The sequence below is a fragment of the Clytia hemisphaerica genome, unplaced genomic scaffold (genome assembly GCF_902728285.1).
Source record: "Clytia hemisphaerica strain Z4C2 unplaced genomic scaffold, Clytia hemisphaerica genome assembly, whole genome shotgun sequence".
NCBI classification, from domain to species: Eukaryota; Metazoa; Cnidaria; class Hydrozoa; order Leptothecata; family Clytiidae; genus Clytia; species Clytia hemisphaerica.
This window is the reverse complement of record NW_027104038.1, coordinates 23,447-41,678: the sequence shown is the minus strand read 5'-3', so window position 1 is coordinate 41,678 and position 18,232 is coordinate 23,447. Positions and strand designations below refer to the sequence as shown.

General features: G+C 35.9%; 2 protein-coding genes across 2 annotated transcripts in view; one reads left to right on the top strand and one right to left on the bottom strand.

The window, feature by feature from the left end:
- Nucleotides 1-743: 743 nt before the first annotated feature.
- Nucleotides 744-18,232, bottom strand: part of LOC136811747 (centrobin-like) — a gene marked incomplete at its 5' end in the record, with an annotated part of 32,550 nt that continues 15,061 nt past the window's right edge. Inside the window, 12 exon segments of the mRNA XM_067068366.1 lie at nucleotides 744-923; nucleotides 1,668-1,800; nucleotides 2,353-2,471; nucleotides 4,173-4,324; nucleotides 5,083-5,149; nucleotides 11,399-11,499; nucleotides 12,011-12,509; nucleotides 12,960-13,050; nucleotides 14,192-14,257; nucleotides 16,587-16,642; nucleotides 17,002-17,064; nucleotides 17,437-17,514. Coding sequence (XP_066924467.1) covers nucleotides 822-923; nucleotides 1,668-1,800; nucleotides 2,353-2,471; nucleotides 4,173-4,324; nucleotides 5,083-5,149; nucleotides 11,399-11,499; nucleotides 12,011-12,509; nucleotides 12,960-13,050; nucleotides 14,192-14,257; nucleotides 16,587-16,642; nucleotides 17,002-17,064; nucleotides 17,437-17,514 — 1,527 coding nt within the window.
- Nucleotides 7,042-10,003, top strand: LOC136811746 (RING finger protein DG17-like). The gene is made up of 7 exons (XM_067068365.1): nucleotides 7,042-7,241; nucleotides 7,736-7,781; nucleotides 8,095-8,202; nucleotides 8,665-8,826; nucleotides 9,132-9,209; nucleotides 9,571-9,648; nucleotides 9,764-10,003. Coding segments are annotated over exons 1-7 (714 nt in total). The 5' UTR covers nucleotides 7,042-7,239.

The following is an 18,232-nucleotide window of genomic DNA, read 5'->3' as shown; positions in this document are numbered from 1 at the left end:
GCGAAACCTCCATTTTCATGAAAAAAACAGCGGCAGCAGCGCGCGCTGTTTTTAAAAACAGCGGTGTCTAAAGGTTAAGAACAAGCAATTCACGAAGAAAATCATCTGGAAAACAACAAGTTGGAGTTCACCAAGCCCTGACATGGGGCAAAATTTCATAATCTTGATTTTTGATTGGTGCTTTTCGAGATATTCTAATTTTAAGACGTTTCTGAGATTTACATCCTAATACATTTCTTCGACGTAAAAACAATCTGACTTAAAATCCCCCAGTCTTTTGCGCCAAATTTATGATATTTTTGGACATGTCACAAGAGTTTAATTTATCTCAGGCTAACTTCCCTGGCTCCATTGACTTCAAAGCCCCGAAGAGGCTAGGTTATAAACTCCTGGATCGGAAATAAAGCCACTTTCCAAACAAAAATTCCAAATACTTTTTCTTGCTTGAGAAAGGTTAAAGATTCATCTCTAGCCATTCAAACTCAATGCCTGGCTCGTGCCAAAAGGTGTCCTTAGTTAATTTATTCTACTCTCGTATCTTTAATAGACGAGGGTCTTGAATAAGCAGAATAAGGGAAGAAGTGTCAATTGAAATTTTCAAGTATTTATTGCCGAAAAGAATGTCGGGGTGGAAGATTATTAATCAGAATGTTCCGCGTGGAAAATTAAAAGAGGCGTCTACTAGAGACCAGAAAGTAATAAAGTTGGATGACCAAAAAGGAATATAATGACTGCGTCTGATGTAAAAATAAATCGAATTTAAATATATATTTTCAATAAAGATAATGTACAGAAATTTGTTTTGGCAATGACGGAAAATATCATTTCCAGGCTGTATTTGTTGTTTTTGTCGATAAGCCTTTAGACTTGGTCATCTCGCGAGATGATTTGGTCGGTTTTTTCTTCATCAGCCTTGTTTGAACCTAGAAATATCATTTACGTCCATTTCTTTTCAATGTTGTTTCTAAGGCCTTTTCATAATTTGTTTTGAATGCAACGGCTGCCTCGTTTTGAAACCATTACCAAGGTGATTAAACCCCTTGAAAAGAGTGAACTTATAATGAACTTTCTGGGAATCATTACATAGTGATATTTTGAAAACGAGGTAAGAGTTGCTCGTGACGTAATTTATGAAAAAGGTCTAATATAAGCGATCGCAATAGGGTCTTTGTATAATTATCTTTAGTGCAATGACTGCCTCGTTTTGAAACCATGCCAAGGCAATATTTTAAAAACGAAGTAAGCATTGCCCGTGACGTAATTTATGAGAAAGTCTTTTTTATTTCATTTTGATCCAGAAAAGCAACCTTTAAGGGGATTGTGCTAAAAAGCGTGGAAAGATTTCGGACTACTTTAATGGGATAAATTTTCGTGGTTGAGCTCATCTGCGAATTTTAAGATTTTGCGAGGACTCAATTTCGCGGATGGCATTATCAGGAGGACAATGTTTTTATGATTTTATGTCTTTTTATTGCTAAATTATACATACTGCCTGTTGAAATATGCATTATTAGCGCTTCTGACATTTTTAGAATTTTTTTTGGAAAAATTTTTCTCGGATAAGACCTTTACAAATTTCCATAGGGACTTAATTGCGCGGATGACACCCAACATTTATCCCATTAAAGTAGGCACCAATTTTAACATCTTAAAACAAAGAGACTTACGTTCGTCGTTTTACTTTCTGCTTTCTTCGTATTTGCATTTTGTTTCGGTCTACTGTTTGGTTGAGGATTGCTCGGCAAGGATTTGTTCGTTCTTGTTGACATTGTTCTCTCGTCTGTAGAGTTGCCAAGCTCCCTGCAAACAGAATGTTAAAAATTGTTTAAGAAGTATCATTAAAAAAGGCTTTAAAAGTATAGCATTGGGGAAAAGAATTTGTCTCGTCCGACAATTTTTTGGAAAAAATCTAAAAACAAAAGTTTTTATCAAAAAGTTCACCTTAGACTAACAAATAGACGCTTTTTTTATATAAATATCTTCTATAAGAATATCAGGGTGAAAAGTTGCCAAATCGTAAGAATACCCTAAGAATACCCTCTAGGGTGAATTTCACAGAATTTGATAAGAATACAGTCATTTTGTATTTGGTTAACAGAAAAAACTGCTTCCTTTGTTAGAGATAAACTGAAGCTTTGAGGAAGCAATGTAATTTTAACCCAAATGCTCACTTAAAAGTCCAAAGCTCTCAAATTGTTCATTTCTCATGTTTGTAAAAAAGTCAAAACTAAATAAGTAAGAATACGTTAAGAATATTTCACCCTCAATTTTGGCACTTTCTTAAGAATACTTGACTCTCATCCAAAGTACACTATTCTTATAAAAAAAGCGTGTAAATAACAATAAACTTACTTGACCAGTAAATTTTTCAGCAAATGAACCAGTTGTACATCACCACTGCTTACGACACCATCTTTCATGTCATTAGTCGTTACCATAGCATCATCTTGCTCTGGTATTCGAGAATTTGTCTGAGGAGAATAAAAAAGTAGATTGTCTCATCCTTAAGGGTGATCTCGGCAAGTTATTTTTATCTAAAGCGTCTTCAATGGTATTTACAAACTTGCTGTCGAAATACCATGGGTTTAGATTCCTGCAAAGAACTGTTTTAATGAATAAACGGGTTAGCGAGTTAGCCTGGAATCACAGACCGTAAACTACATCACAGTCTATTTTATTATATTTTTGTTTGTTGTTTCACTAGATAGTTTAGATTCAACTCCGAGGATGTAAAAGGTGATTGGCCAATGCGAGCCCACTCGCTTAACTCGCTTATTAAGATTTTCACGGGTTTTTTGTTACGCCTCGACACATTACAGCGCCCGAACAACTTTTTGTGAAGATAATGAAGAACACCAAAACATTTCAACAACAAAGTTGCTGACTGCTGAGTGGTTGTTTGCATGTGACTGACTTTTCGTTATTGTTCAAATCAGTTTTTAATGATAAGTTGAATATTTATTTATTTCGCTTGTCTACCTGGGTTTTGAGGTTTGTCAACAAGGGTTCACTCTCAGACAGTGTCAAACAAATTGTATCAGACTCTTGGTGCACAAGACTTTTCGTATGTCGAGGAAATTTTTACTTTTTCTAAAATTCTGGATGCCTAGGCCGGCTTGAAGTATAACATCTTACCATCGCAAGAGGAGTCGAAAGAACATGCACGTCGACAAAAAAATATAGTGATCAGGACAATGTCATAGAGTTACAGTTGTCTCTCGCTAATTTGAACTCGAACGGAGAATCTTATTTTGTTTATGGAATGTATATTATGAGGGTTTCTCCTTAACGGGAACTGGGAATTTAAACGGATTATAGAAAAATTCAAATACGCAAACAAGCGAGAGTCAACTGTACGAGCAGAAGTAGTAAAACTCGTTCATTCATTCGAAAGTACATGCTAGTAGAAAAAATAGTGAGTAGGACAATGACAAATAGTCGAACGTGCGCAACGCACTGGGCTCAACTTCAGTGGCTTCAAATCATTCATAGGCCCAATTTTAGAACCCCAGATATTCACCCAATGAACAAGTGTGCCAAATTTCAACCAAATCCGATCATTTTGGAGGCCTGTAGACTGCTCCAAAGCTTTAGCCTCGTTTTGGCAAAAAACTCGTTCCCAGGCCCCAAAAATCAAAATTTTTGAAAAATGCAAAAATCACCCCCAGATATTCACCCAAGGAACAAGTGTGCAAAATTTCAGCCAAATCCAAGCATTTTTGAAGTCTCCAGGCTGCCCTAAAGTTTTAGCCTCGTTTTGGCGAAAAACTCGTCCCTAGACCCCAAAAATCAAAATTTTCAAAAAAAGAAAAAAACACCCCCAGATATTCACCCAAGGAACAAGTGTGCAAAATTTCAGCCAAAGCCAAGCATTTTTGAAGTCTCCAGGCTGCCCTAAAGTTTTAGCCTCATTTTGGCGAAAAACTCGTCCCCAGGCCCCAAAAATCAAAATTTTCAAAAAAAGAAAAAAACACCCCCAGATATTCACCCAAGGAACAAGTGTGCAAAATTTCAGCCAAATCCAAGCATTTTTGAAGTCTACAGGCTGCCCTAAAGTTTTTGTGACAGACAGACAGACAGACACACACACACACAGACAGACATTGTCAGATTGTAGCTCAACTGAAGTTGAGAATATAGTAAACTCATTCATTCATTAGCTCATACTTTACCTCTTGCTTCGATTGTCGGACAACTGATTTTTTGAACGCCTTGTTCATCTTTATTGGTTGTTTTTTGGGCGTGTTTTGAGATGAAGAGGGCGGTGGTTTTTCTTTTTGTAGGAGTTTGTCTACTTCTTGAGATATGGAGACCGGAACTCGTTCTGTGAGAGAAAGAAGAATGTTATTCAAGTCGAACCAAAGGTCCGGAATAGGCCATTTCACAGTCGAAATGGATCATGGGTAATCAGGACTGATTGCGCCTCCATTACGGCTTCCCGTTGGCTAGACGCAAAAATCTTCAATTTTTTTCAAGACTCTGGACCAATAGTAAGTCGTTATTAGCGCGCAGTGGTCCTGATTACCCATTACGCTTTGCGACTGTGAAATGGCCTATGATACAGGGGATGTTCAAAGGGTGTGGACGATAAATTTTTTAGTGTTGACGCGCAAGGTAGAAAAACCATCAAAGGAAGACATTTTTGCAGATGGCCGAAAAAAACTTCTCAGAGAGAATTTGATTCGGCGGATAATGATATTTTTGGCCTAAAAACGTTCGCAAAAAGGCAAAAACTATTAAAGCTCTGAAATAGCACAAAATTGGATGGGGAAAACGCACGAAATATCTTTGGTCGCGGAATATATTTGACAGATATCAATTGGAATTCTGAATAACGAAACCATACCTTTAGGGAACTTATTTTCGCGGAACTTATTTTCGCGATGCGAGGGTACTAAATTGGTGTATTTTGCAGAACTAACTAACTTTTTGCCGAAATTTTTCATATTCCTAGGGGTTTTTGAGGATTTTTAGTAAAGATTGCATTTCGCGAGAACTTATTATCGCGGTGGACAACCAAAGACACAAAAATTAGTTTCGCAAAAATATAAGTTACCACGAAAATTAGTTCCCTTAAGGTACCTTCATGTTGGACATCATCTTTGACAGGAATTTCATCCAACGGTTGGCCTGGTGATCGTTGTAATAACTGAAAGAGCAAAGGAAAGTAGTACATAACTTCAAAGTTTCTGCTATATATTGAAATATAAAAAGACATGATACACGACTTGAAATCTCAAACATAGAAAGAAACCAAAACATTTCAGGCTAAAAATAACTAAATAGAAAGAAAAGGATTCAGCTATATATTACTAGAGTAACTACTCTCTAGTGTCTGATAGAACGGTTACAACGGTTACCATTGCCAATTGATACTGATTATATTTTCCAGAAGAGTTCCTAAATACTCTGATTTAGACCGAGATTTTACTGGATTTATTACTAGAAGCACCTGATAATAAATGATTTACTGAATAAAATTCCATTTTGTTTTGTGTAAAATGAACACTTTGTAAAACGAGATGTCAACTGTCACTAAATAAAAAATCTGACTCAGACTCAAGTATACTACACGCTTTTTCTTTTATAAGATTGTACTCTATATGAATATTCATGATGAGATTGGCCAAAAATTTACGGATGTGCTAAGAATTCAGGAAAGAATGGTGCTTCGCCATTCGATGATGGTGGTATTCTAAGCATATTCTTAATTTTTTTGGCTAATTTTATCATAACTATTCTTATAAAAGAAAAAGCACGGATCATCATTATAGAATTTGGTAACTGAAACTAAAACTGTCTTTTTTGGGGGCTTTTTAAACAGCAAATTGCTAGCTTTCTCCCAGCGATGCTAAAGACTTCTTTACAAACAAAGATGTCATAAATTTGCTTGAAGTGTTATGATTACATTTTAAACCCAACCTAGGAATTCCTTAAGAATATTTCAAGATGAATTTACTCAAAAAGTTAAAAGAATATCCATGACGAAATGGAAAAAAACATTCTTATAAAAAAGCATGCGAGATCTAATTACTTTTGCAAAAATGCAAGCATCAACAAAAGTACTTTCATTTTTAAAACAAGACAGGAAAAAAACAATGTTATGTTATTGTTGTAGAAAACTGAGCAGTGTAACGCTTGCTTGATGTAGAGATTTTTTTTCGTCGAAACATCAGGAAACAGGTAAAATAATATATTCATAACTGAATATTTATTAGACATCAATAGTCAATAAGTCTTGTACATTGAAGGAAAAAGATTAAATCAGTTGTTCCTGGTCTTACAGCTTTTCTTCATCGAATCTCCGTCAAGTTCGACAGACCATTTTGGATATCAGACATGCGATAAAATAAGATAAGATATATCGATAGTCAATGGCTATTACTATCACAGGAAGTATGTTTAAAGTCAACGAGGATTGATTAATTCTATATCATAACTTTTTTAATACATCACATATTATGCTATTTTACTGTAGTCAAAGGATACCTTCTCTTTTGAACAACAGCGAGTGATTTTTAAATATTACCTTGTATTTTACAGTAAAACACTCGAACTAGCCGAATAATGTCTTATAATACTCGAAGACACACTCAAAGGGCTAGAAGAAGGACAAGAAGCCCCTCGATAGAAAAGTATGAGTCAATCAAAGTAGAATATGAGCCAATCAAAGTAGAATATGAGCCAATCAAAGTAGAGTATGAGCCAATCAAAGTAGAGTATGAGCCAATCAAAGTAGAATATGAGCCAATCAAAGTAGAATATGAGCCAATCAAAGTAGAGTATGAGTCAATCAAAGTAGAATATGAGCCAATCAAAGTAGAATATGAGCCAATCAAAGTAGAGTGAGCAATCAGCCATCAAAGTAGTATGAGCCATCAAAGTATGAGCCAATCAAAGTAGAGATGAGCCAATCAAAGTAAGTATGAGCCAATCAAGTAGTAGAAGCCAATCAAAGTAGAGTATGAGCCAATCAAAGTAGAATATGAGCCAATCAAAGTAGAGTATGAGCCAATCAAAGTAGAGTATGAGCCAATCAAAGTAGAATATGAGCCAATCAAAGTAGAGTATGAGCGTGGTTATGACTTTGATCTTGTCAATGAAGAACAGAAAGTATCAGATTTGGAATGCACGATCTGCCATTTACTTTTGCGTGATGCGCACTCAACACCGTGTCATCATGCTTTTTGTCACGGATGTCTGGTGAAATGGAACAATGAACAACCAACCAGAAGAAGAATGTAAGCACAAAACGTGATATTTTCATACCAGCAAAAAGCTCGTTCTTTGTAAAAATCTAAGAGTAGCTTTATAAGATTTCCACAGAATGACTGGTAATCGTGGACCAAAATTGGGCTTAAATAAAGAGGTAAGTTTCGTAAGTTGAGATTTTTAGTGCCCCGTATGTATAAAAAGTAAAATATGTTTGTAGAAATGACGCGAGGGATGAAATAACGCGAGGGATGAAATTTTTGGGTACCTTTTCTCTGGTCAATCTTAAGAAATTGTAAATTAATAATCAGAAGCGCCTTTCCGCATCCCTTGTTTTTCGCCCCCACCACAAAAGAAAATAAATAAAAGACGAAGAATCGGTCGCTGGGACGGGGACAGCTGACCGCTCTACCGCCACGCTACTGCTTGTAAGAATAGAAGTCATTTGATGACATTCCTCTCGCGAATATATTTTCAACAAACAAAAATGGTTATAAATTTTATTCCGATTGTTTCATTTCAGGTCGACACGTTGTCCAAGTTGTAATGTACAATATGATCCTGATAAAGTAGGTTTTATTATTTTATCATTCATAAAATTTTATCAAGTTCTTTTTTTCATTGATCTTCATAACTAATATTCTCAAAATACTCACTACCAAGAGAGCATTAAATTCTAAGCAAAAAATGTATTACAACAACTCTCTGCCTAATCCGCGTCCTCCCTCTAAAAATATCTAGTAATATACTGTTCTTTGGAATAGACTGAAAATGGTTAGGTCGTAAAAAAGATGTCACGGGACCCCAGGCTTGGCCCCGTACTAATGGGCACAGACTTTTTAGGAAAAGATTTTTGATAAGTCAATAATAATTTTTTTATAGATTTCCTTTAATGGAGTGGTTGACAGGATGGTGAAAACAAGTATCGATGTCAAATGTCCACAACACGAGAAAGGATGTCAATGGCAAGGAAAAATCATTGACTATAAGGTAATGGCTCGTCGTCACTCTGCGAAAATGATTTTTGAACATTTTTGTCTAAATTCGTGGTATTTATACGGAAACAACCAAAATAGCCCGGGTGTTTGCCACTAATCTTATTGTTTATGTTCAAAATTCATGGCAAACTTTTTTTTTGGAGCTATCATATAAAATATTACATCATGAATATCACGAATAAGACTTGGTTAAAGTTTGCAGTGAGCCTTTTTTATACACTAGTGTGATCTTAAGTGGGGTCTACTGCTATTTACTGCCCGTTTCGAAAATAAGGATACCATGACTGGTAAAACATTCAGACACGTCTTAGTACGGAAAAGACATTGAAGATCTTTTTTTAATTATTACGTTGAAAGACATCCCAGCACCACACCATTGTTGATTAAAGAAATTGGTGGAAGAAGTAGTGTTTAACTGTATACTGTTTAATTTATATATAATTTATTATTTTAGGATCACGAGGAAAAATGTGATTACGAGATGATACCGTGCAAGAACAAAGGATGCCAAGAAAATGTAGCCAGACTTAAAATGAATTACCACGAAGGAAATTGTGGATACCGAAGAGTTGAATGTGACTTTTGTTGTTTGGAGATGTCAGCTCGTGAAATCGAAGTTAGAATACCAATATTTCACGTTTTCCTTCATTTCCACCTAAACCCATATTTTTTTCCATTCATCATTTTTCTAAAATGTGAGCATGAGCCTATTTGTGTGGGTCGATACTGGAACTAACCGCACCCCATCAGTGAGTTAGAACCGTTTATAATAATAAATCTGGGAGAGAGAAATCTTAATTGAACAGATTTCTGTCTACAAAAGGAAGAATAGCGACAATGCCCGTCTCTTCGGAAAAATGCCAACATCTTGACGCATTTTTCGGACAACCGATATATCTTCTTTTTCATCTGATTTTATAGAATCATCACGGAGAATGTCCTTTCATAAATGTGGAATGCCCCAATGATGAATGTCAACTCGAATATCTTCGACAAGAGGTAAAAATCGATTCCAATTTTATGCTACTTGAGTTTGGTCTTACTTAGTTATAAGTAAAAAGAAGTATACTCATCTGGTGGCTGTCTATTTTCTTTTTTATTTGCGCTAAACCTAGGAGATCGAATGCTGAGGTGGAGCGTCACACCAACTCTCAGCTCCCAACCGCCTAGATCAGATTACCCTAGATTAAGCTACTCATTCGCTGAATCAGCGGTAACCGGGGATCGAACCCACAGCCCTTTGATTGTAAGGCAAAATGCTCTACCGACTGAGCTACCAGGTCACGATACTTCTAGATTGGATGAATGAATAAAAAAAATGATAGAAAGAAAAAATTACTTTTCTTTCTTTACTGTACAGATTCCCAAACATTTGGCTGAAGAATGTTTGTATGAAAAAATTGCATGTGAATATTCTGATGTCGGCTGCAACCAAAAGGTAAGTGCTTTATAGAGGTTTTATCCATGACGAGAATTTTTTAGAGGGACGGGCGGGCGGCCGGGCGGAAAGACAAAGAAACAGAGAGACAAATATTATATATTAAATTTACCAGGTTCAACGCAAAGACATGGATGAGCATAACAAAATCAACCTTGCCAAACACCAGAAGTTGATGCTTCATGATTACAAATTGCTGAAAATGAAAGTCACCGAGGTCGAACGATCCAATAAAGAATTGAGAGACGAACTCAAAAAAGCCAATGACAAGAAACAGCAAAGTCAAAAACCAGATCTTAAAAATAAATTCAAATCGCTCTATGTTTCGGAATCTGAAGATTCCGATTCCGATTGATTCCATTCAAGTCTTAAAATTGTTATTATAGTAGGAGGCCAAGCCTTGGGTCCCGTGACATCATTTTTTCTACGACCTAGCCAAGTCAAAATAAACGAAAATGATTGATACCATCTGATAGAGCATGAATTTCTGAGCAAAAAATTGTACAACAACAACTCTCTGACTAAAACACACAAAGGAATACAGCCGCTTTAAGACCAACTAACTGTCAGCTCTACTGTGATTTGACGTCAAATCTTGTCTTGATCGTACTGACGTCGGTATGTTTTTGAACATCAATTAGGTAGAACATACTCAGACCTAAGTAACACAAACCAAATAGATCTTATCGGAGTTTTAGATTTTTCTAAAAAAGCGATGCATTGTGGGATTGCTTCTGGAGTATTACAATCGAAATCTCATAGGAATTCCTCTTAGGGAATTCTATTGTGATACTCCCGAAACAATCCCACAATGCATCACTTTTTTAGAAAAATCAAAAACTCCGATAAGATCTATTAGTTAAAATAATGGAAGGAACAAACTGCAATCTATACAAATTGCTATTATTCCGTTACGATTATTGTATTACTTTGAAACTTAATTAAGTCGTTAGCCATTCTGAAACACCGTCTCATAAAATCTGCGCCTCTTTGTTTCGAGTTACTGAATAGCTTTCGAATTTCCTCTGCCCGACTTAATTGCTTGAAGACCTGAGATATTAAAATTGACTCATTGAACCTTTAAGAAAAGCCTAAATTTTGAAAGAACATAGGTAAGTTACATTTGGAAAGGTCAGTGCCTCAAAACTGTTCACATACAAAAATTTCCAGGCTGTCCATAAAGAATAATAAAATCGATATTTCATTTCCTTAAAAGTATAATGTTCGAAAAAAATTCCATTTACCTTAAGTGGATTAATTTTTGCGTGGGTTTAATTTGGCGAAAAATGTTGTTTTTGGAGAACAAAGGAATTAATACAGTACAGTCTCCATTAACTCGAAACTCTATTACCCGAATGTCTCCCTAAATTAAATGTTCCTTAGTTTATGTTTTGTTACTCGTTGTAATAAATAAATAAACAAAATACTTAATTAGTTGTTCACCATGATGTGTCCTCCTTTAATTATGTTTTCAAATCTAACTCAAAGTTGATTTAAATTTCATATCAACATTATAACTGCGTCTTAGTCTGTGTAACATAACAAATGATGAGCATCTTTCGTAGAACGAATAAAATTCAGTGGAGTCTCCTTAACTCGAACAATTTTTCTCGTCCCTTCAGTTTACAATGCCTTATAAAGCTTACAACATAACACGAAGTTTCCTTATCTCGAATAAATTTGTATTCCCCCGTGCATGTTCGAGATACAGAGACTCCACTGTAATAAGAAATAAGAAGAACAGACTTACTGTTTCGATGAAATGTGTCAATTGGACATTTTTACCATCTGCTAAACTTAAGCGACTTGTGTCTGTTGTTGTTGCTATACCACGTGATTCGGATAAACCAACTGAAAAATAATTCACAAAGAATCATTAACCCTATTCATACTAGGCTTTTAGGGGCAGTTCAAAACTGTGGGGGAGCTGTTCCTGTACCCCCCCTTAACTTTTGATCTACAGTGAGCAAAAGTTGAAATTGTTCTACATTTTTTTTTTGAAAATCAAAACTATTTCTATACTCTTTCTAAAAGCAATCGGTTTATTCCCCTTTAAATTAAGTGGTCAGGAGCTATGGTTTCAAGTCTGAGACTCAGTATTTTGGCTTGTTTTGGTCTTTTCCCTCGTGGTCTAAGGGTTAATAGGCCCGATTGTAGTAAAAAAAACTAAAAAGTATTGCCAATGCCCCAAAAATCGAAATTTTGGAAAATTGAAATAAATATCCGTAGATATTCACTTAAGGAAAAAGTGTGCAAAATTTCAGCCGAATCCGATCATTTTTGAAGTTTCCACCCTGCACTAAGGTTTTTGTGAAAGATAGACACAGATTCTAGCTCAACTGAACATAAATCGAAAACAGACCTTCTTCCTCGTCAAGATCTTGGTAAAGTAACGAAATTGGATCCTGTTTGTTTACATCGACTCTACTTGTATTTACTGCTTCTTGCAACGTCCTGTCTGTGAAAAGTTTACGTGAAGGACTGTCTGCGTATTGTTGGTTGGTTGGTCTCTTGTTTCGGTCGACAGGGGATGAGGTTCTTGGACGGTTTATGACGTTCGGTTCTTTTGAAGGTGAATGAAGTCTGGGGTGTGATTGTTGTTGTGGGGTTTGTTGATGTTGATAGCTCATACTGTTGCCATGGTGATCTTGTTGTGATTCAGATAAAGACGGCTGCAACACGCTGTCTTGCTGTATTGATGTTTGATGATAGTGTTGTTTGGGGTTGTGTGTTTCTATCAAACGTTGTGGCGGTTGTTGGTTGTTGTGGTGGGGTGTGGCTAAGTTTCGATGTTGGTATTGATGCTGCTGGTGGAATGTTGATGTTAATGGTTGAAATGATAAAGAATCGTCAACGGTTACCTTAAAAAGAAAGCGAAATCTTGATAATTATTAATAATGATTTATACAATGCGCTGACTTTTGATTCGCAGATAACAAATTAAATACAGAGACATTCAACCCCACTGAACTGACTAAATGGCAGATCGAATCATTTGGCGTTGAAGTCCGGTTGACAGCTTTGGCATTTCTTTATCAAATAGATGCTTTGGTTTATCACGAATACAATTAGCAGTATAAAACGATGGCGTGGGCCCTGATATTCGTGATATACCAAAGCATCTATCGATGAAGGATACGTCTTTGTATCTCTTTGAGGTCTTCACACTGTTAAGTTATTCGTGGCCTCATAATCGAACTTATTTGTGTTCATTCGTCTGAGAGTTGAGAGAAGTGTGAGAAATTGGAGCACCGAATAAGTATCACTGCAGTAAATCAAGAAGAACATGAAAGATGAGTAGAGGGTGATACCATTTTATTTTTTTGGTTGTTACTGATGAGTGAAACAGTTTCATCCCAGTGCTGTTGCATCATCAACTTCATTCGCTGCATCAAGTCACTCCTTGGTAATAAAAAGAATTCATCGATATATATAATGGTCAAAGCAAGGTTTTTTTGCTTGAGGAAAAATGGATTTTACACATCAAATTACGAAGCCTCTTTAAATACTTTAAGGGCAGAAAGTTTTTCGAGCAGAAGTTTCTTTGCGAAGTCAAAAAGCACATTATACAGGGTGTCCCTAATTAAAGTATCGAGTTTGAACATGCGATTGAGTAGTAAAGTTTGTGTGTGTTAACGCTAAAATATAAGAACGTTCTCCATCACACAGGCTTATTACAAAAGGTAGTTACAACGTATAAATTAATCGTAATGACAAAGAAAAAAGAGGGAGAGCTTAAAATACAATTTTGTGAACACGCACATAAAACTTTCTACTCATACAGGGTGTCCCTAATAAAAGTATCGAGTTTGAACATGCGATTGAGTAGAAAGTTTTAAGTGTGTATTCACAAAATTGTATTTAAAGCTCTCCCTCTTTTTTCTTTGTCATTACGTAACAATAAAAACATACTCTGCCTGTTTACAAATGCAACGAAATTACGGTCATGAGAAAAACGCAACAATTAAAACATGTTTGTAAAGAATCGTATGTAAAACTATGAAAATAATAAAAATGGAATGTATGGAACAATAAATAAGTAAAACGAGGGAATTTGAATTTTTATTAATTTTGATTTTTAAAGACGTACATTTATGCAACAGGGGAATAGTAAAAGGGCTATTGATTAATTTATACGTTGTAACTACCTTTTGTAATGAGCCTATGTGATGGAGAACGTTCTTATATTTTAGCGATAACACACACAAACTTTTTTACTCAATCGCATGTTCAAACTCGATACTTTTATTAGGGACACCCTGTAGTTGTGTTTCGACTCGATACTTTAATTAGGGACACCCTGTACATTACAATTGTATGAAGGAGTTTCTTTTTTGTTCTCCATTCTTCATCTACAATATAATATTCCACTCCTAACGATCTTTTCAACGAGCATAAATCTAGTCTTTCAAAAGTTACAGCTTTTTTTCAGCAGCAGATCATATTGAGACAGACTTCAGAAAACATAATCCAGCTAAAAAGAAATTCGAATAATGTGGTGAGTGATATGGAGAATCTATGGTAACAAAAATATTTTCCAAACCTTTGTTTTTCAAGACTTTGTCCAGCGATGCTCAATGATTCTATTTGCTTCTTGGCTTTGTTCAAGCTATAAAAAATCAAATCAGAAAGTCCAACAAACTGTAATTTTTAGTGCGTTTCATTTTTACCGATGAGGGTAAAATTTCAACTATACAAAATAGGCAAAAGATAATGAAAGGGACAAATTATAACATAGTTGTAGTTACAATAACTTGATACCATCCTATAACAGTTATCGTAGTATCATAATAAGACTCATATTACTGTATTATACGGATTGAAAACGAATCCAGCCTTAATGTCAACACACTTACTATGCTTGAGCACGCCAGTGACCTACTGTCAGCCGAGGGTTGACATTACTGCTCTGGGGATAAGAATTGATTGAGACTAATTTGAAGTTTTATGGTATGCATTATCTGCATGTCTTTACTCCATAAGCATATATTAATTATATATCTCCTTTCTACTGAAAGTTGCAGGCTCCTTATCAAATATCCTTCGGAATGCTAGCCATACCGAAGGTGGGCCAAAATGAAATATGGCTGCCTGACAACCCCCCCACAAAAAAAATGTGACGTCCTCGTTACAAGATTTCGTCAAAGATACATTCTAAAACTAAGTAAATAATAACTTTCTAACATAAAATACTACAATCTTTTTGGTATATATGTAATTTGGTTTCTAACAATAAATATTCTAATAATAAATATATCTAGCAATAAACTTTTTTCATGAAATTTTCAAGAACAATTCAAAGGTGCCATGTTCATGCGCAATCTCCATTTTATTGTCCTTCTTGTCTTGGCACCATTCTTGGACCGTCAGGCCACTCCCAGTTGCACAGTGGGCAACGCTTTGCCACAGGATAAGTGCTGTCCGAAGACAAATCCATATAAATGTCCAAACAATTCCTGGCTGCCCACATCAACTGGTTTGCGTGTCGCTGTTGCCAATCTGGTCCATGCAAACTGTGCAACACGGTTCGTTCGTCGTGCGTTCATCTCCTGTGTTGCAAGGTGAAACGTTTGTCCTGCGCGTCCAATCCCTTATAACCCTATTTCGTGACAATCCATCAGCCCCATTACCGGTGCGTCTGGCCAGTGGTCGCATGATGAATCGTTAGTCCGTCTAGGAGATGAGTCGGGTGAGGTCCACACGTACCGTTCCTCTCCTTCGAACCCGTCTCCGGATTCTTTGATGCTCTTTCTTCACTATGGCGCCAGCTCTAACAAATAATTTCTGAAAGTGTGGATTGTTCACAAATCCTCCAAATGGTAAGGGGCGTGAACCGTGTCCCATCAAGTTCAATTCACCCTGCGTTGTGTGGTACATCAACCATAAGTACCAACGTGATGTGAACCATGAGAGGGACGAGTTTTGCCTGATAACGAATTGATGATTATTTCGCACACGTTCCTGCAGCTCTTCTCTCACTGCCGCTCTGGCATCTGCATTTAAGCTTGTGAATCGTTGATTGATTTCCACACTGTACAATTTGCTGTCGTATTTTCTTCCACTGTTGGCAACTGCTCTCTTTACTCGTTAAATCTTTAATCTCCGAATTGCTCGTACTGCACCACAATTCTTAATGTTCGGACTAATGTTCGCGAACTACACCATGATTTTATTTTACTCTTGATTCATATTTTACCATAAATATTTATAAGTCACAACATTCGTATTTCCTCATAAATACCCGCAAATCACAAAAATTCGTACACACGTACCTCTTGTAATTGCCATTATACGTTAACTAACTTCGTCGTAACCCTGACAAAGGGGAGCTTCCGGGTGCTGACCTTGCTCAAAGGAGCCCGGGAACAGTTTAGTGTCTTACTCAGGACTTACTGCTACTCATAAAAATTCATTCAATATCGCTCTCTTTGTTAAAGAACCTTCAGATTTTCTCATTTCTATTACATTCCCCAGAACATCACAACGGTCCGAGACCCATTAGGATCTCGGTAGAACCTCCAAATGTCAGCCGAGGGTTAATTACTGTTTCGGGGATAAGAATTGATTGAGACTAATTTGAACTTTTTTGGTATGCATTATCTGCATGTCTTTACTCCATAATCATATATTAATTATATATCTCCCTTCTACTGAAAGTTGCAGGCTCCTTATCAAATATCCTTCGGCATGACCGCCATACCGAAGGTGGGCCAAAATGAAATATGGCTGCCTGACACCTACTCAAAAAGACCTACTCAAAAATTATTAATCTTTAGTAGCCCAACAACCTCGTTTGAAGACTTAACCTTTGATATGTGCACTTCCAACTCAGCCGTAAAAATATTTTAGAAAAAGTTCTGTCCTCTGTGTTATAGACTACACAACTAGATTTTTCTTGGACGGAAAGTATACAATCATCAAAAACCACGATTTCTTACTCTTGTTCGTGGTCTGTTCTTAATTTTGAAATTTGATCTTCTTTCTTCTTCATCTCCTGAAGGTGAAGAAAACGTCTTTTATAAAACTTGACGATAGAGAAATTCTTTAAATTCTCTTAATGAGGTCAGTGACTACACGTTTTCTTATAAGAACAAACTATATAAGAAAATAAGGCTTCGATGGCAAAAATATTAAGAACAAGTTCAGAACATTTCAAGGCTTTGAGGACTCCAAAATTCCCGATTTCTTAGGAAAATGGACACAAAAATATTCACAAAATGGCGAAAATAAGAACATAGTAAGAAATTTTTAAGCTTCGAAAATTTTGGATGTTCTTATTAAAAAAAACGCGTAGTTTAATGCTCGAGTAAAATTTTGATATTAAACTTTATAGCTGCTTCTATATAACAGTACCTGTTGATAAAACTTGCGATATTTTTCAATTTCCATCTTGTGTTGTTGCATCAACTCAACTATCTACACGAAAACGGGATAAATTTTACTTTAATTTAATTTTTTATTGGTATATAGTCTAAAAAGGTGGTAACGCCAAACTAAACTTTCCAAATTAGCTTAAAGCTCATCGGGACCAAAAAAGGCTTGGATTCTGAACAGATGACAAACAATATTCATCTGGGTTGAGCAGAACTTTTGTAATTCAATTTTCAGAAGCTTTTCGGAAAAAGACAGGGAAAGAGTGGTGTTCTTTCTACGTACGGGTACATAGTAGTTGAAACCAAAATTTGGATCGCCCTAGAATACGCCCGCAAAACTTATTTATTTTGGCAGACTATAACAACTTAACTAACAGCTCCGACCTCGTAATTCAAGACGCAATGATGCACGTACCTGTTTCTTTTTGGAATTGCGTAGTTCAGTTTCTGTGATTGAGATTTGTTGTTGTATTTCTTGGATCTGTTGATTGAACTATTAAAATAAAACACTAACTTTATTAATCTATTTAGGTAAGCAAGTTCTTGCCCCAATCCCCTCAGAATAATGGCACATTGTTTAATAAGGCGCAAGTGCCAAAAAAAAACAAGGGACTTCTGTCTTGAATCCCATTCCCTCCAGTAAAGCTCCGTACTTTTTCGTTTGAAGAAGAAAATTGAGATTTGAAATAATTTTTTATTCACTTTCCCTAGCCACTCGCGAAAGTTATTGCTACTAAAAATGAACATTCGCAAAAAACCGCGAAAGTTTCTTCCGTAAATTTTCTTCAAAAAGTAAAAATCGCAAAACTTAAACCCGCGAAATTTCGCGACTTTTCGGTCTCGCGAAAGTTTCTGCCCTTAAAGTAATAGCGAGTAGCGCAAATTGAAGGAAGGCGCGAAAAAGAGGAAATGCAGTATCTATGTATCTATGTATCCAATTAGCTCTTTTCAGTCTCACTCTACGTCATGCGATAATCAAAAAATTGACCGTTACAAAAACAAAGAAAGAAGTAACATCACAGCGGTTTTTTTTTACAACAATTTCAATTCAAGGGCTATACTTTAATCCATATGAAACCTTATCGGTAATAAATCTGTTGACTATTTTCGGCTGAAAATAGTCAGGAAAATACAAGCGTAATTTTGTTTTATATAAAAGTACATTTCTACAATTTAAAGCAAATGGGTTATCTAATTTTATCTTTTTCTAC